This window comes from Aquarana catesbeiana, linkage group LG01 (genome assembly GCF_042186555.1).
Source record: "Aquarana catesbeiana isolate 2022-GZ linkage group LG01, ASM4218655v1, whole genome shotgun sequence".
Taxonomy (NCBI): domain Eukaryota; kingdom Metazoa; phylum Chordata; class Amphibia; order Anura; family Ranidae; genus Aquarana; species Aquarana catesbeiana.
In genome coordinates, this window is record NC_133324.1 from 686618397 (window position 1) to 686638711 (window position 20315).

The 20315-nt window shown below is 40.1% G+C and overlaps 1 protein-coding gene across 1 annotated transcript in view; it reads right to left on the reverse strand.

Annotated features, from left to right (window-relative positions):
• Positions 1-10728: 10728 nt before the first annotated feature.
• The window catches only part of QRFPR (pyroglutamylated RFamide peptide receptor), a 118165-nt gene continuing 108578 nt past the window's right edge, over positions 10729-20315 (reverse strand). Inside the window, exon 6 of the mRNA XM_073603419.1 lies at positions 10729-18330. Coding sequence (XP_073459520.1) covers positions 17960-18330 — 371 coding nt within the window. The 3' untranslated portion in view covers positions 10729-17959. The remainder of the gene's footprint in view (positions 18331-20315) is intronic.

A 20315-nucleotide genomic window follows, 5' to 3' on the forward strand; every position in this document is an offset into this window, starting at 1 on the left:
AGGGGTGGTTTACCTGCCACAGATAGGGCAGCTCCCTGTACATATCAATGAATATGGGGATAAAGTCCTCATTGTTGAATAGATCCATTTTCTCTGCAAGACACAACACAAGACAAACCCTAATGTCAGGCTAAACTCTCCTAATCTTGTCCCAATATAGGCCTCAATCTATAAGCAGTATAGGCCACTGATGCACCAACTTAAAATTGTACCTTCCTTATAACGATCGTCGCTTCCATTACTTCATCCCTCACTCACAGATCGTACGTACAGTGCACGCGTATTACGATTTATATACACTGCGCATGCATGAAACTCCGGCCGCCCCTGACGTTCTTTCTAGTGTATTCCCCGCCCCTTGTCTTTTGGCGTAGTAGGAGAGAACATGGCGGAGAGACAACATGTGCATGCAGAGGAGAGCAGCAAAGACAAAAGGTCGGAGCCCCGAACCTCACGATCCTGGAGGAGATTGAAGGCCTCAAATATGTCCTTTGTAGAGATGGTGGACATCTTGATGAAGGCCCACTATGATGGGAAGCATGGACCTTACCCAAACCCAAATGTCAGAAAGGCCAAGATCATGCCTAAAGTTTTGAAGAGTCTGCACAGGAATTTTGGGGTACGGAGATCCAAGGAGAAATTGAGGAAACGCTGGTCAGACCTCAAATTGAGAGAGCAGAATCAGTACAGACGAATCAAGAGAGTGCTGCAAAAAAGTAAGTATTTTGTCATGTGTTCCTATTCTTCTTCTTAACCTTTGGGCTGCTCCATGTGCTTTTCTTTACTGTTGTACATTTTAAAATGGCAACTTTCATGTTCATGGGCACAGTAATCGGTCGTAGGAAACATTGTTCGTTCACCCACTTATAAGATGTTTTAGGCAGATACAGGTTAACTACACTTGTTTATGCCTATTTGTATTAAAAGAAGTTTGTTGTCTAGATGGGTTTGTAACTACAATGAAATGTAAACTTGATTCAGTGTAAGGAGAGGACACTCAGCAGCTGTTTACACATCTGGACGCAGGAGCATTAGTGTGGGACACCAGAATCAAACTTTTTAGGGTGTCCCACACAAGTGCTCCAGTGGGTACTAGGGGTGTCTCCATGTGTGAAAATTGACCAAAAAAGGGAAGTATTCCAGCATTGGAAAGGAAACAATAATGTCTTCAGCTTGGAACTCTGCCAAAACAGACAATTGTACACCAATTCCAAGCAATGTATGTTTCATATTCCTATTTCTGCCCTCCAATATCTGTGTGCTAAGTATACCTTTTTTTAGTCACAGAGGGGAGAAAAGACTCGGGACATCTGAGGACACCAAGGACCCCCCACCTCCGAAAGAAGGGGAAGTCACCAAAAACCAAGCAGAGGATGAGAAGGGAGACGTTTTGGAAGTGGCTAAAATTGTCACCACAACAGGTGAGTGTCTGAGACCACAGCTTCAGGTAAGAGATCTGTTCCTGCATATTTATAATACATGGTGTGTTTTTTTCTTTTAGGTGATGTGGATGTTGTGGAAGAAGAATCTCATTTCAGCAGTGAAAGTGCCCAGATCCTCATCGGGTAGATAATGGGGTGCATTTGCGATTTAGAAAATATTAAGCAAAACATCAATGATGTTCAAAAAAAAAATGAAGAACATCATTGATGTTTTATGGAGAATCTAAAACACAACAATTGAAACCTTTGTTTTCATGTATTTTTGGTTTTCAAAAAAAAAATTTGAAGTATTTGAAAAGCCTAATTTTGAAGATGCACACAATGTGTCAACATGTGCTATCTGCCATCAGGGGATATCAATGTATGCGTTTTGTGGGTGCAACCCCTTCCTCGCTACTAAAGTAGCTGAGAGGAAGGGGTTGCACCCCCAAAACACGTCCATTGATCCCCCATGATGGGAGATAGCACATGTTGACATTAGGCATGGGATCGGGAGGGAAATCCCCAGTTTGAATCTCAATTTGTGTGCATCTTCAAAATTAGGCTTTTATAGGGGTGACATCATCCCATCTGATGAAGGCAATATCAACACATTTTGGACATACTCATGTCTGATATTGCCTTCTGATATTGTCTTTATCAAAGTAGAACTTTGTAGGTTCCTAAGTTCTGTATGTTATGTTTTGAAACATGCCTGTTTAACCAAAAAAGGCTAATTCTACACTTTACTAAACACACGTGTGAATGTGCTTTGAGTAAAAAGTTTTCTTCTCAACAATGTCTTCTTTCAATGATCAAAAGCAGTTTTTGGAGTAAAAGTTGGGGTTTACAGTGACAATGGGGGTTATTTACTAAAGGCAAATCCACTTTGCACTACAAGTGCAGTTTCAGTGCACTTTTAAGTGCACTTGGAGTGCAAAGTGCATTTTTCTTTAGTAAATAACTCCCACGGTGCTTTCTAATTTGCCTCAATCATGCCATTTTCATGACTTCACAAAATTCATTCATGGTGCTGAAAATGATGAATATTTTTGTCAGTAATGCATTACATACATTCACAACAAAAACAAGGTGTGTGTAGCAAACCCACAACATAATAATAGTTTGCTGAAGAAGAGATTGTCACCTCATGTATCGAAAAATTACATTTGCGCTATTGAATTAAATGTCCAAAAAGAAAAGCCCATTGGAGAACCTAGGAGACAGTTAAAAGAAATCCAGGCAGTAAATCAAAGAAAATCTTCTTTCAGTTTAAGTTAAAAAATTGTTGATAAAATGTTCCTAAACAGTTCCTGGCATATCAATGCCCCCCCCCCCCCCCCGCAAAGTACTCAACATACTTCTGCCTTACTTCGCGGGCGCTTTGGGGGGGCAAGCCAGGATGGCCAGCTTCAAGGGTTTCTTGTTGAAGTCCGGCCTCAGGCCCAATTGAGGCCACATAGTTCACTGAACTTCTCCTAAATAGTGTAGAATGCAGCATGGAAGGATTATATGGTTAAGTTTATATTCTGCCATGTTGATTAGCCTAAGGAATAGGTGGAACCGGCTGGCCATTATCCCACCACTCTTCTGGCTCTGGCCAGACGGTAGTTATAAACACTCTGGTCCGGGGTGAGGGTCCTCATGGCTTCAAAACGGTCGGCTGCTCAGAGCGAACTAACAGAAAGCACTGAAAAACAGAAGACCTACTAAGACCTCGTTCACATGGAGCATACAAAAGTGCACACCCACATGAGACTGTGCTTGCCCACGCAGGGATGCACAGGTGTTCTGTGCAGGCAGTCCCTTTCATGTCAATTGGGACGAAGTGGTTACCGACACAGCTGCTTCACCCAATTCGACAGGCATATAACTGCATTGCTTGTCTGCTGCTGATCTCAGGTATTGTTTGTTCAGCAGAGTCTGCTGAACAGTTCTGCTACAAGTTAATTGTCACTAAAGTGACCATGAGCTAATAGCAGAGGGGGGAATGCCATGTCAGTACAGCGTACTGACCTGGCCAGCTGGAAAGGGTTTTGTAGGTCAAATGGACTTGGCAGCAAAAGAGTTAAAATCCTACTGATATAGGTAGGCAAATTAGTCATAGAGTTATGTCAAGTTAAAGGTTAAGTTCACTTTTTGAAAAGTAAGAATAGATGCACATCATTTTGCAGGTAAAAAAATGTGCATTTATTGTTTTACCCTGCAGCCTAGCCTGAAAGGCATTGCACCCATGATCAGCAGATTGCAGGTGCAGTGTCAGGATCCTGCAGACTCTCAATACACTGTCTGCCCATACCTCCCATACAGGCAGGCACTTATTGCACTGTAGAAGGATCAATGAACTACAAGAGTGCTCAGTTCATTGAGAACTACAAGCTGTCAGTCATAATAGCAGATAGTACTTGTAGTTCATTCATTCGCAGGAAATTTTGAATGAATGATGCCACCATGTGGGTGGAGCCATGCACAGCCCAGCTGCTTTTGAATTATGACAGCAGGTGTGGAGAGAAGATAATCCCCCACCCGCTGTCACAATGAGGGATCCGGGGCGGAGGGTAGGTGCTCTTTGGTAACATGTTACATGTTACCAAAGGTGAACTTATTCTTTAACCACTTCCCGCCCAGCTTATAATGAGATGACGGCTGGGTGGGCCTCTTGCCTATCTGGGTGGATGTCATATCTGTCCCCTGGACACAGCCTATGACTGATCAGTGTACCGGCTCACTGCTGGTACCTTGTGACCGCTGTGACTAATACCAGCAGGTCACATGACAGTTGTAAACAATGGATAGCTTCCTTTCATGCCATCCATTGTGTACATTTGTGTTGCTAGCTGTGATTGGTCAGTGCGATCACATGGTACCGACAGGGCCAATCACAGCCAATGTATACCATGTGATTAGCTCTGGCCAATCACAGCTAATGAAAACAAAACAAAATCAGTTTCATTCAGTAAAATGCTTACTTATAGCAGTGTAATGCACTGCTATAAGTAATCATAATGTGTAAAAAAAATAAAAAAATCCTGATTACTTTCCCAGAGTAGTACAATGTTACTATGGTAACATTATATTGCTCTGGTCACAGTGTGTTAAAAAATAAATTGTTAAAAAAGAAAAAATGTGATTAAAAAAAATTAAAAAAATTATTATTATTATTATTTTTTTTTTTTTTAGTACTGTCACCAGTCAGTGTCCCTGATCACCACCACACCAGTTATATGAGAATTCTGTACTGCACGGGTGACAGTATGTAAAAAAAAAAAAAAAAAAAAACTATTGTGAAAATGTATTTTTTTAATTTCTTAATTTTCTAAAAAATTATGACAAAAATATTACAGCTTCAAAAAACTTGCCATGCCTCTTACTAAATACCTTGGACTATCTATTTTCCAAAAAGGGGTCATTTGGGGCTTTTTTGTACTGCCCTGTCATTTCCAGGCCCCATCACTGACTGTGGAAAATGTTGCATTTCATTTGGAAATCAAGGTCCCAGAATCTGGAGGAAGAGTGGAGAGGCACAGAATCCAAGTTGCATGAGGTCCAGTGTGAAGTTTCCACAGTCCATGATGATTTGGGGAGCCCTGTCAGTCAGCTCAGCCCTCTACCAGGAAATTCTAGAGCACTTCATGCTTCCCTCTGCTGACCAGCTTTATGGAGATGCTGATTTCATTTTCCAGCAGGACTTGGCACCTGCCCAAACTGCCAAAAGTACCAATACCTGGTTTATTGATCATGGTATCACTGGGCTTGATTGGCCAGCAAACTCACCTGACCTAAACTCCATAGAGAATCTGTGGGGTATTGTGAAGAGGAAGATGAGAGATACCAGAAGCAACAATGCAGACAAGCAGAAGGCCGCTATCAAAGCAACCTGGGCTTCCATAACACCTCAGCAGTGCCACAGGCTGATTCCCTCCATGCCATGCCGCATTGATGCAGTAATTCATGCAAAAGGAGCCCCGATCAAGTATTAAGTGCATATTATACTGTACATGGACATACTTTTCAGTAAGCCAACATTTCTGTATTAATTTTTTTTTTTTTTTAATTGGTCTTATGTAATATTCTGTAATATTCTTTTCTGAGATACTGAATTTTGGGTTTTCACTAGCTGTAGGTTTCTTTTTTAGGCTTTTTTTTAGAATGTATTAAGAATGCATTAAGATAAAAAAAACTTCTGCCTTTACAACTCCTTTAAGGTCTTGTTCACACAGATGCAGAGGTCTCTACATTCTGAATGGGCCAGTTTTTCCAGGGTCCCTAGCTGGCAGCCCATTCAGGTTTATTAGGTAACAGTGGCTGCAGGAACACAACCACTCATCCTAATGTGACAGGCATTCAAGGGAAGGGATGCGGCCCCCAAATGCAGACAGTGTGCTTTGGGGCTGCTCAAATTTACAATTCACCAAAAAACAAAACAAAAAAAATACAAACATGTAGAAAACAAAACAAAACAAAAAAAAAAACGGTAAGACTCAATGGGCCACTTGGTCTTTTTTCTGCAGTTACTGTTTTATGTTTCTATTAGAGAGAGTCTGAGGGTAGGTTCTGCTGTCCCCTCTCTGTAGAAAATCATGAATCTTCTGGAAATCCAGTGTCATTTAGTGTCATCCGGTGTCATCCAGAAACATAATATAGTTTGTTCTGTCCCACCTATTTGTATTTTTTCTGGGTTGTATTGAACCCAATCAGGTTACTGTTGTTTTGATGTATGCTGACATGTAGTGGTGCTTTAGTGCCTCTACAACTTGTTTACTTGTTTGGTTTGGTATGCCCCTCTGCCCTCCTTTCTGTTTAGTGTTAGTGTCATGCTTACCCCTAATGCAAGGCACTATCACAAACATTAAACTGCAGGCTTGGCTGGCTTAAATCAGGTTTGGTCTCCACCCAGGGACTGGCCACATCAATCACCTTGCAGGTGAACAGACAGAGAGAATGTACTGTATCACAGCCAAAACCAGGATGCTCGAATTAGATCAGCAGCTATGAAGGATCAGGAGCGCTACACGCTCCTAACAGTTAGTTCATGCTTACCTAGACCCTCCCTGTTTCTATACATGTTCCCTCAGTTAGTGTTAGTACTTCACAGAAACAGGGCTTAGGAAAGTTGTTGTCTTCTTACACTACAAAAGAGTGGAAAAAACATCCTCTATACTGTAATTATCTGAACTAAAAGTGTGTTGGATTCAACTTCTGTATCTTAGACCCCTTTTACACTGGGGCACTTTGCAGACGCTATAATGCTAAAAATAGCGCCTGCAAAGAGCCCTGAAAGAGCCGCTGCTGTCTCTCCAATGTGAAAGCCCCGGGGGCTTTCACACTGGAGCGGTGCTCTAGCAGGACGGTAAAAAAAAGTCCTGCTAGCAGCATCTTTGGAGCGGTGAAGGAGCGATGTGTACACCACTCCTTCACCGCTCCTGCCCACTGCAATGAATGGGCAGCGCGGCTATACCGCTGGCATAGCGCTGCTGCAGCAGCGCTTTGCAGTGGTTTTAATCCTTTCTCGGCCGCTAGCGGGGGGTAAAAGCACCCTGCTAGCGGCCGAATAGCTCTGCGTAATTGACGGTACTGCTGACGCACCCACCGCCCCAATGTGAGAGTAGCCATATTGAAGAGTTAAAGTGGAGGGCCACCCTAAAATAAAAAATTGCATTAATATTCTTAAAACATTTTTTTTTTAAATTTGGAAAAAAAAAATTTTCAACTTACCTGAAAGCCCTTTTGCTAGGCAGTCTTCCTAATCTGCCTCTCCCTTTTCCGCGGCGCTTCCTCCTCGGTGTGTGTCCCAGAAAACAACGGGGCCATTCACAAAGCGCAGCGCGACTCGCGCATGTGCAATAAGATTGAGGCGCTGGCAGACGATCCGATGGACAGATTGGTCTCAGGGGGCCGACATCGTGGGCTCGCTGGACAGGTAAGTGTCTTATTAAAAGTCAGCAGCTACAGTTTTTGTAGCTGCTGACTTTTAAAAAGAAAAAATCGCGACCGGAACACCCCTTTTAAGCTGTCTGTGGATGGTGACAAATCAGTAGATGACCATAGACTAGGTCTAAGGAGGTATGTCAATGCATAAAGCGGCATTTAAAACAAAACCAATCTAAGGATATGAATATGAAAAATATGCAATCTAAGATGGTGCTGGAGTTTCTCAAGCAGGGGGCAAGATTAACCTGAGAAAAAAAATCACACTGTATTATTTTGGATTCCAGTAATTGTTTACATTATAAACTTGACTGTGGGAATGTCTTCATTTTCACTTTCTGTTCACCAGTTCACCTGCTTCAACCAACACCTATTCTGACCTAACATACTCTTACACCCTTCCTACACCCCAGCTTCCTTCTTACCTGTGTAGCAGAACTCATTCTGTGCACTGTTTACGTTTCTTACAGCAGAAATCATCCCGTTCAGCATTAGGTATGAGCTCAATGTTTGAGTCGAACATAAGTTCAGCTCGAACATCTGGTGTTTGCCTATTCGCCGAACAGCGAACATTATGCGGTGTTTGCGGCAAATTAGAAAGCCGTGGAACACCATTAAAGTCTTTGGGACACTAACATGAAAAACCAAAAGTACTAATTTTAAAGGCTTATATGCAAGTTATTGTCATAAAAAGTGTTTGGGGACCGTGGTCCTGGCCCAGGGGACATGTATCAATGCAAAAAAAAGTTTTAAAAACAGCCGTTTTTTCCGGAGCAGTGATTTTAATATGCTTAAAGTGAAACAATAAAGATTAAATATTCCTTTAAATATCGTTCCTGGGGGGTGTCCTTAGTATGCCTGTAAAGTAGCACATCTTTACCGTGTTTATAACAATACCACAGCAAAATTAAATTTCTAAAGGAAAAAATCTCATTTAAAACTGCTCGCGGCTGTAATGAATTGTAGGATCCTGGCAATATAGATAAAAATATTGAAAAAAATGCAGAGAGGAAAATATAACAGGTAATTCTGCGCTGCCCTAAAAAAGAAGAATAAGCAGCTAACACGGCCAGTAGGATATGTGCATCAATCGAGAAACAAAATAAGTGTAGCGCTAATATAAATGACCATAAAATGTCTAGCATAAAGACAATCAAGTCTATAAACTGGTAAACCTCTAAAAATAGAATAGAAAAGAGTCCTCCATGAACATATAACTCATAAAAAAATGAAAAATAATAGTCCATTAGTAGGTGTGTGACTTCATATGTGAAGCATATCAATGTGCACGTGACATCTGGAGTGAAGGGAACACCACCACCAACAATAGGGAGGCTTACCGGATCAATTGGACCCAAAGAAATATACGCTTGATTGGGTCAAACAGGCTTAGGTGGTGAACAGCTGAGGGAGATTCGGGAGAGGTGGAAAATGAAGGTCCTGGGATGAACCGTGTGTTCCTCGGGGTGATGCCCAAAGTGGATGGTAGTTACAATGGCTGAAAAGGAAAAAAGAAGAAGGAAGGCCACATAGTGTAAATCCATAAAAATATGTACCAAATGTATTGAAAAAATAGACTTTAACGGTGTTTGCTTGTTTGTACAAATGTTTTGCCTGTTCGCATGCTGCTCAACTCATCCCTATTCAGCAGCAGGCACTGCCCTTCAACCCTGTGTGCAATGAGAGTGCCTTCATGTCCAGTAAGCTACTCTTACTGGACAAGGGGTGGTGGCTGGGCTGGCAGTATATATGCATCAAAAATCACAAGACAAGCAAAGTGAGAGTAATTTCAGACAGTGTTATGGTTGCCTCATTGTCTGGGAAAAAATAATCGGCTAGTGATTTCTTTCCTATTAATAAGACTACACAATACATATTCGTCCTAGGCTTTCATAGCAGATATATTTTCGTTGATTCAAAATGATTCGTACTTCCGTTAGTCTAATGATTCCTAATTTCTTAAGACGCAAGGTTTCATATTCGGACACGTTCCTATTTTCGTAACAGTTATATTTTCTTTGATACAAAATGATTCGTAATTCCATTTTCTTTGATTCGAAATTCGTAATTTTGTTAGATAATGATTTTCTTTTATTCGGTACACTACTCGTAATTTAGTAATTGTTACTTTTGTGAGATTGCCTTTTTCATTGATTCATACTTTCGTAGGAAATAAAGAATAATAATCCTATGCTTGCTTTTCTAATAAGTCCTGTACTTACTCCAGCCCTCAGTCACGAGACCCGACTCAGTCTCCTCAACTGAATCTAAAAAGCTTCAGGAATGCAGTGTGACTCAGACACAAAAGGGATAAGCTTATTGACTAAAGATATTAAGTAAGATACATCACTCACTAATACACTGCCCATTCGAAAGTACAATTCGAGAACACAAAATTACAAACATACATATTAAGATACACTTACACTGTCCATTCAAAAGAACGATTTGAGAACACAAAGAAACAAAATTACGAACACACGAATGAATATACAAAATTATGAACAGACAAAGGATTGAAAATACGAAATGTAAATCATTTCGTTATAGATGTCATTTTCTTTCTTTTACTGTTTAGAAGTTTCATAGTTTCGTAAGTTTGTCCGTTCGTAAGTTCGTATTTTTGCGTGTTCGTTATTTTGCTTATTCATAATTTCCTAATTTTCGTATTTTGGTTCTTTCAGCTATTCGGATGTCCAAATTGATCCGGATGTACGAATACTAACAAATTCGTACGAAAATCTATTCGTTATGAACCGAATCGCACAATAAAATACCTAGATGCACAGAGAAGGCTTTTCTGCACAATAGCAGGTACTTTGTGGTGTTTGTAGGCTGCACTTTTAGTTTTAAAAAGCCAGATAGCCATATATATTTTTAGATGGCCAGATCACCCTATATTTTTTGGGGAAAGTACCCACTGCATTCTATGTAACTAAAACCTAGCTTTCCAGCATACATAAATTCTAATGTCTCACCAAAAATTAACATAGAAAATAGCATTTTGGGAATGCTAGTTGTATAACAATAATGACATTTAGCTATACAAGAATGCATAAAAAAAATCATAAACAATCAATGAATTGATTTAAAAACATCTTCGACAATAGGCATATATAATTCAATAATGCAGGACAACAACGTTTTTTATTTAGATCTAATTAAAAATCTTATAAAATATAATTTTTTTTTTTTTTTTATATAAAATACAATTTATACAAGCATTAAAGAAAAAGTTAAATTTTCACCTTCATCTTAAAACTAAAGATGCATAATGTGACAAATGAAGTGGAAAACAACATTACACTATGAAATAGCGTACAAAACTGTGGAAACATAATTGTAGATGATTTAAAAAAAAAAAAGGCTTAAAACACTTTGAATTCTGTTAGTAAAGATAAGTAAAACAGTAAAACAGGAAACAGACTTTTTTTTGCTAAAGTTTAATAAATTACACACGCACACAAATTTTTTTTTACATAACATTTTATTCCTACATTGTGGCTTTGAAGTGGGTTACCGAGGTTAAAGCTGAAACTATCAGCCATAACCCCGGTAGTTTTTTTTTCAGCCAACGATTCTATTTCTCATAAAAGCGATCCGAGCAGCTGATTTGTCACTGGATCACTTTTAAAAGCAGCTGGAAGGGTCTTTTCCCAGCTTCCGCCGCTCGCCGGTGTTCCTCTGGCTTATTGTTCTTCCTGGTGAGCCTGGGAAAACGCTGCCATGGTTCATGCAGCTGATCACAGAGGTGGAGAGAGACCAGATCATCTCTCCCCACCTTTATGATCTAGGAGGACCAGAGCGACGTCATAACGTCACTTCTAGTCTAGGGCAGAAGTAAACAATTTTTTTTTTAAGCATAAGATCAGTTTTTTTTTATCTGATGCTTTCAAATGTAGAAGGCAAATTTGGGGTCTTATTGACTGCAGATCTCTCCATAAAGGGGACTTGGCATCCCTTATTTCTTTCACAAGTAATGTTTACATTACTTATGATAGGAATAAAAGTGATCAAAAATAACAAAAATGAAAGGTACAGTGGAAAAAGTAAAAAATAGATAAATAAGAGTTTTTTTTTTAAAGCGCCCCCATGCCTCCGTGCTTGCACACAGAATTGAATGCATACATAAGTTGCGCACGCATATATATACAGTGTTCGCACCACACATGTGAGGTATCACCACCAACGTTATAGCAAGAGCAATAATTCTAGCACTAGGCCTCCTCTGTAACTGTAAACAGGTAACCTGTAAAAAATTTTAAAGCACCACCCTGAGCTCTGGACGAACCTGGAATTATACCCTTTATCTCTCCTCTCCTTTCCTTTCACTGTCTGGGACACCCTGTTCCTACTCTCCTGTCTATATGAGCAGGGGTACTAACACCCCCTATGGGTGTAGCAGAAAAAGACCTAAGCAGGCTAGCAGGTTATGTTTACTTCAGCAGCTGTAATTCCTGACCACCTCCTTGGTCAGAAACGCAAACAAAATGCTGCGACAAACAGGCTATGTAACCCAGTCAGCCCACCACTGGACTGGGAGGCGGGGTGGGCATGACACCTAGGGAGGACTGGGCACTTCCACATAGAGTTCCCAAAGGGGTGGTGTGCTGGGAACCTCCTGGGTCGGGTGGATGACCCCCTCTCTTGATCCCCAGGTGTCACTGCAGCCTGGGCTTCCGATACTGGGCAGCATGACTCGATTAGTCGGCTCCCCAGACATAAAGGTCTTATTTCCACAGAACTATGACAAACAACTAGTGATAGATGTCTAACTCCTTAAGATGAGCAGCTGTTCTTCTGTTGTCTTATGTGATACTGCTTTGTCTCTCCTGTTACTGGGCCGTTTGGTCCGCCGATAAGATTGATACTGTCTTGTAATGCTTATTTTTCTTTATTTGTTAAAACCCAATAAATACTTTGAAAATAAACATTTTAAAGCATTGAATATGGAGATTTTTAAGTATCGTAGTTTGTCGCCATTCCACAAGTGTGCGCAATTTTAAAGTGTGACATGTTAGGTATCTATTTACTTGGCGTAACATCATCTTGTAGTTTACTAAAACATGTGCTATATATTGTGTTTTTTTGCCCTAAAATTCCTTAAAGTGTATTTGTTCAAAATACACTTGCGTTTGAAATACGCAGTGCAAATACCCTGTGACATAAACAATTGCAACAATTTCTATTTCATTCTCTAGGGTCTCTGTTAAAAATATATGATTTTTTGTAGTTCTAAGTAATTTTCTAGCAGAAAATGCTGATTTTTACATGTAAACCAAGTGTCAGAAAAAGCCTGGTCCTTAAGTGGTTAAATCCATCTTCAAAAATGATACAGTTAACCTAAAATATGATGGTGAACATTAAGTAATTGCTAAAAATTACACTAAAATGCAAACAACTTTAACAAAAGACAAGCACTTGTGTTGGCAAGCACTCAACTTTTTACATTCATTGTCAACCTAAACTGGAGAAATGACAACTTCCTATGGGTTTCTATGGGCTGCATTTTTGGCTTATAAATAAATAAGCACTTTGAACCTTACATATTGTAAATGAAGAAATTTAAATGTGGAGGTCTTCCTATAACAAACTCGTTCTTGCTAAAAAAAATTATGTAACAACAAAATAACACCTAAAGTGGAGATCAATACTGGGAAACCCCCAAATGCATTGCTATACTATAGTTTTACAAAATGTTTATGGTTTGTTTATAAATGGTAAATATGGCACAGAACAGTTTATTTTCCTGAAGTATGAGTTGTTCAAAACTTTTAAGAGACCTAAAAATAAAGGTAGTTGGTTTAAGTGATTTAATAAAGTTCCTCAACTGGAGATATTCGAATGCAGCGCACACACGATCGGACATTCCGACAACAAAATCCTGGATTTATTTCCGACGGATGTTGGCTCAAACTTGTCTTGCATACACACGGTCACACAAATGTTGTCGGAAACGCGGTGACGTACAACACGTATGACAAGCCGAGAGAAATGGACTTGGTTTGAATAATGATGATGTTAAAGAGGAGCTCCAGGCTCCTTCAGAAAAAAATAAAAGTCAGCAACTACAAATACTGTAGCTGCTGACTTTTAATATTAAGACACTTACCTGTCTAATGATCCAGCGGTGTCTTCACCCCAACTGATTTTTCAATTGGCTCTTGGGTGCTGCCGCTACCATTTCTTGTACTGCGCATGCTCTAAGAGCGGTGCGCTTTATGAATGGCCCAGTGGCGCAGGAAGGAGGAGGGGAGGTGTCTTCACTGCGGTGCGATCAGCCGGAAGTGGGAGCGGGTGCCTGTCAAAACCAGATGCCAAATGTGGCAGCGGAGGGGGGGTGAAGGAGGCAAACAAGCAGAGCTTCCCCTTTTGGGTGGAGCTCCACTTTAGGTCTGCATAGCCAAGAAAAGGATGGCCTATCACAGGCCTCAAGACGTTTTGTGATATTCTAAGCATGAGGCCAGTAGTTTGATATCATTCAGTTTTAAAATATCCTTTGGAATATGAACCCCCAGGTATTTGCAGATTTGCCATTGGAAGGGGAAGTGTTTTGTAATTGGGGGTGGATATGGGGAGAGATATGTTTAAAGCTTCTGTTTTGTTATAATTTACTTTAAAATTGCTTAGGCAGCTGAATTGATCAAATCCCTTCTGAATGAGTGGAATGAAAATCATTGGAGAAATAACATAAAGCAGATCATCAGCATAGATTGATATTTTACAGGGATGATCTTATATTTGTATATTCTGTATTTCAGGGTTTTATGTATGGCTTTGCAAAGTGCTCCTTTACCAGTATATAAACGTGGGAGGATAAAGGACAACTCTGTCTTGTTCAGTTGTTTATAGTAGTAGGACTGGACAACAGCATGCCATTGGTATGAACGTCAGCTGCGGGTTTATGGTACCGAGCTAGGATTTTGTGAAACATTTTGGAGTCTTATCCCAAGTGGCCTGTGGTAAATCCAAACTAGTCCTAGTGCAATAGACCAGGGATAATTCCAGTGGCGGCTGGTGGTTAAAATTGTGGGTGGGGCACAAACAGACCTGGCCCCCTCACTCACACTAGCAGCCCCCCCTGCGGCTCGCGATCAATCAATCACAGCGGCGATCCAACGATCCATTTGCACTACACACGACCCCCCCCTCCGGGCTCGATAGGCAGTGATCCTCGCACTACCGCCACCCCCCTGGCGATCCATGGCCTCTTTACCCTATACAGCGAGAGGTGCAGGGAGATAGAGGTGGCGGTGCACTGCTGAATCAATCCAGGGTGGGGTTCTAGGAGAGACTGCTGCTGCTGGGGCCGATGGATGCTTCTCCTCCTGGCTGAACAGGAGGCAGGTCCTGAGACCCGTCCTGAGACTCCCGGCCAATCGGGTCTCAGGAGCCGCTTTCTGATTGTCCAGGAGGAGAAGCAGGAAGACATCAGTGAATATTAATTTGCTAATGTCACACAAGTTGGTGGGCTCAAGGCGCAGTGCTCCGCGCCCTGAGCCCACCCTTTTTAAGCCAATTAGAGCCTCCAGCTCTTATCATGCTTAAACAAAAAAAAAGAACACATTGAAATATATGTGTCCAGTGCCCTGCATGGTGATTATGGGCCGGGCTCATAGATTAGGAGGGGGGGGCAGCACCCCTCCTCCCTAATGGACGGGCCGCCACTGGATTGGTTTAAGTCTATTGGCAATGACTTTGAAGTATATGTGGACATTTAACAATGGTCAAAATTTGTTTTCTGTAAGGGAGTAATTCTGACCTTTTGTTTGCAAACAAATTTATGGGTTTGGTTGTGTTGATTTATTCCTCTGGTGTTGAAGAAGCAGAGTTTAATTGGAGCTGTTTGGATCTAAAACATGGTCAGTTAGAAAGCCATTGATTGTATTGAAGTCAGCTATTTGAAGTGAAACTTTACCCATAACAATAATAATAATAATAAAAATAATGTTTTTAGCAAGAAACATACATTCCACATGAATAATTATGCTACAAAAATGAGTGTGTGCTGTAAATTGCCTCCAGTATTGTTCCTGTCTCTGCTTGCTGGAGGGCTGCCATTTTGCTGAAGCCCAAAGTCCCTGAACAGCAGTAAATATTTAGGGTGTCAGCAGATTGGCCTCTACAAGTTCAGCACAGTGCCTACAAATAGAGAGCAACTGAGCACCTCTAGAGCAGGGTGAGATGGTGTATTACCGGGTTTTAAACAGTATAGGCACTTATTTTTAATGTTTTACATAGCTATACTGGCAAAAGGGACCAGCCTGAACTGCCCTAGCAGGACTTAACTTTCTGACTAAATTTCCACTTTAAGGACATTGACATTTTGTTTCCATGACCATGTCTGTTCATGTACATTCCTCTCTTTCAAGGGGAGATACACATGGGCACGGTCAGACCATAAAAAAGTTTCCTATGGTAGACTTTGGGGATAAGGTAAAATCATGACTGGTGAGGGAAGAAAAATCTATTCTGTCATAGGCAATGTGAGCTGATGGGAAGGCGTAAACCTTATCATTAGATTGAGACAATCTCCTAATATCCACAAGATTCTAGGCCTGTGTATGTGGACTTCTAGGTGTAGACTTGTCCATATCAAGATCTAGCATGAAGCTGAAATTCCTGACCTTAAAAATGACCCCATCCATCAATTTTTGAATGACACATTATTAGATTGGGGAATTAGGAGTGCACTCCAGAGGAAATCTGTTTGCTGCTTTGCAAAACTTCTCATCTCTTTGTGCTACCTCACTGAAGAAGCTTCAGTTTTTATTATTGAATGCTTGCATATTGAAATCGCCATACAACTTAAAAATATAATATTTATAAAAAAAAATAATCTGATCAGTTTTACTTCGCTCACATATTTCTGTCTTAAAGTATAACTAAAGGCAAAACTTTTTTTCTAGATTTGGATAGAGTGGAGAAGGATTAGAACCTCTTTCAAACTGTTATTGCTGTCTGTGACCCCATTAGGGAGACCCACCCTTTCTACTTGTCTAATTTACCATTATCATTAAAAGTGAAAGTAAAAGAAAATCCAAAATAGGAGCACTAGTTCTGGTGACCTGGGGATCCCCAAGGAATTCCTATCATTTGCAGGGATTTCCTCCCACTTCCTATGTGGCTATGCCACAGGAAATTAAGGAAAATCTCCCCTGTGGGACATAGATGGGAAAAAAACACAGGGGTTATAACCCCCCATTACTCTATCCAAAATGAAAAAAGTGTTGCCTATATTTCTATTTTATTTCCAAGATAAAAGTTCTGATTATAATGGGCTTTTGTTGTCCAAAAAATAGCAATGAGCATACATTTCTTATGAATACATTTTCTGTTTAAGTACAGTATAAGTAAAACCCTTAAAGAAAATGTAAGCCTTGGGGGGAAAAGGATGCAATTTTACACCATCCTGGCTAAATACACATTTGCTGACCTCAGACAATATAGCCACAGGCCTTATGCCCCGTACACACGAGTGGAATTTCCATCGGAAAAATCTTGGATGGTTTTTCGGATTGAATTCCGCTCAAGCTTGCCTTGCATATACATGGTCACACAAAAGTTCTCTGAACTTTCTACCGTCAAGAACGCAGTGACGTACAACACTACGATGAGCCGAGAAAATGAAGTTCAATGCTTCCGAGCATGCATCTAATTGTTTCCGAGCATGCGTGGTTTTTTGCACGTCGAAATTGCATGCATGCAGACAAATGGAATTTCCGTCAAGAACTTTTCCCGTCGGAAGAATAGAGAACCAGCTCTCAATCTTTTGCTGGCGGAAATTCAGACAGAAAAAGTTGGATGGAGCATACACATGGTCGGAAGCTCCCATCACACTTTTTATGATGGAAATTCCGACCGTGTGTATGCAGCATTAGATGCTTATATTTGAAGGGATTTATAAAACACAGTTAATCTCATATAAAAGACATAATAATAACATTCATTCAGATGATTGTACAAGTGTCCATTGTATGCTGTAAGACATTTTAGGCTGAAAAAATCTCAACAGTAATGCTGTGTACACACGGTCGGAATTTCCGTCAACAAATGTTCGATGTGAGCTTATTATCGGAAATTCAGACCGTGTGTAGGCTCCATCGGACATTTGCTGTTGGAATATCCGACAAAAAATGTTTGAGAGCTGGATCTCAAATTTTACGACAACAAGATTTGTTGTTGGAAATTCCGAGCGTGTGTACACAATTCCAACGCACAAAATTCCACGCATGCTCTGAATCAAGCAAAAGAGCCACACTGGCTATTGAACGTAATTTTTCTTGGCTCGCCATACGTGTTATACATCACCACGTTCTTGATATTCAGAATTTCCGCCAACATTTGTGTGACCGTGTGTATACAAGACAAGTTTGAGCCAACATCCGTCAGAAATAAATCCACAGTTTTGTTGTTAGAATGTCCGATCTTGTGTACGCGGCATAAGTGCAGCATAATAATCACTTTTTCAGGTTCAAATATGTCAAACACATTTACTGATACATTTTAGATGTTCCGGAACCTGTGAATGCTATCCATAGCTCTTTTATATACAGGAAATGGGTGCTTTGTAAATGAAAATGGCAAATCATTTTTGGGTGTTTACATGCTCACGGATTAACAATTAGTTCGGAGGAAAACAAGTGAAGATGTCTTTTTGAGGTCTTTTTAGAAACAGGTTGTTCAAAAAATTTCACCTCAATATTGCCTTCACTAAAAGCTTCTCTCCTAGTCTCTTCACTTGTATTGTCTCTTGATTTTTGCTGAGTTAATGTAATGCCAGAGTTTCCAGGTCTCCTTGAGGGTGAAGAGGAGTCTTTTATGAAACAAAAACATATGGCAGACAAGAAGTTTTTTTTAAAGTTTTCATTCATAAAAGCATATACAATTGGATTGCAAATTGAGTTGAAAAATCCAATAATTTGCACAACAGCAAATATGATCTTGATTGTGACATCATCATAGTCATTTTCAAAATTACCTGGAAAAAAAATGCCTTAGTTAAAAAATTGTCAAAAGGAAGTTACCATTTTTTTTGTGCTAGCAACCCTATACAACATTTTAAAGCCATAATTTAGAGATGCTTCCCTTTTCTTATATTGCTATCTCATTCTATCCAAATACACCTTTTTTCAACAGGTAGTGCCTCCTAGACAGTGTTGTTCTCAATTCAGACATGAGAGACCTTTACAGATTTTTCAGGTCATGGAACTGTTAATATACTTGGATTACTGATGTTTACAGTGTGGCACTGGCTATATATACATGTATATATCTCTCTCTATATATATATAAATATATATACAGTATCTCACAAAAGTGAGTACACCCCTCACATTTTTGTAAATATTTTATTATATCTTTTCATGTGACACATACAGGGGGCTGCACATACAGGGGGTTCTTCCAAAGAAGTGGCGTTCTTAAAATAAGTGGCACTTCCGCTCTTGCTCCATCCATCTGATCATTTTGTTCTCTCTTCACAGGTAAACCTGCGTTTATATCTCCACATACCTTAAAACTGAACATTGCATGACTGCAAAAAAGCTTATTGGGTAAACCTGCGTTTATATCTCCACATACCTTAAAACTGAACATTGCATGACTGCAAAAAAGCTTATTGGGTAAACCTGCGTTTATATCTCCACATACCTTAAAACTGAACATTGCATGACTGCAAAAAAGCTTATTGGGTAAACCTGCGTTTATATCTCCACATACCTTAAAACTGAACATTGCATGACTGCAAAAAAGCTTATTGGGTAAACCTGCGTTTATATCTCCACATACCTTAAAACTGAACATTGCATGACTGCAAAAAAGCTTATTGGGTAAACCTGCGTTTATATCTCCACATACCTTAAAACTGAACATTGCATGACTGCAAAAAAGCTTATTGGGTAAACCTGCGTTTATATCTCCACATACCTTAAAACTGAACATTGCATGACTGCAAAAAAGCTTATTGGGTAAACCTGCGTTTATATCTCCACATACCTTAAAACTGAACATTGCATGACTGCAAAAAAGCTTATTGGGTAAACCTGCGTTTATATCTCCACATACCTTAAAACTGAACATTGCATGACTGCAAAAAAGCTTATTGGGTAAACCTGCGTTTATATCTCCACATACCTTAAAACTGAACATTGCATGACTGCAAAAAAGCTTATTGGGTAAACCTGCGTTTATATCTCCACATACCTTAAAACTGAACATTGCATGACTGCAAAAAAGCTTATTGGGTAAACCTGCGTTTATATCTCCACATACCTTAAAACTGAACATTGCATGACTGCAAAAAAGCTTATTGGGTAAATCTGTTTGTCACCACTGTTTCAACTCCATCTATAGCCATGCTCACATTATTTCAATGTTTATTTAGCCATTAAGTCTTACCTAAATTATGGGTTGCCTTATCTTTACAATTTTGGCCTTTTAGTCCCCTTGCAGTTTGATTGTGGTGTGAAAGTTATGCCCTGCTAGCTGTGTTGCTAATATGCCCTCCTAATTGATTAATTGCCAGATTCAACCCACACCCAACACACAGTATAAAAACAAGGCCTTCCTTACGGGGGAACACATACAGGGGGCTGCACATACAGGGGGTTCTTCCAAAGAAGTGGCGTTCTTAAAATAAGTGGCACTTCCGCTCTTGCACTTCAGAGATTTGCACAAAGCAAACTATAAAAGACTGAAGGTGACCCCATTTCCTAATTTTATCATCTTCCTCTCTGAAACATGCACTCTTTACCTCTCCTCCTTTTCACAATTGCTGCCTCTCTCCTCAAACTCTCTTTTCTACATCCCTCTGCTCCACCCCACAACCTGTACATATCACCCTCACTTCTCCCCTCCCCCTATTACTGCACTCATCACCTCTTTCTAACTCTAAGCCCACTTGCTAACATACCCCCCAGGTTACTGAAGCATGTCCCCTCATACAAATCATATTCTCATATTACC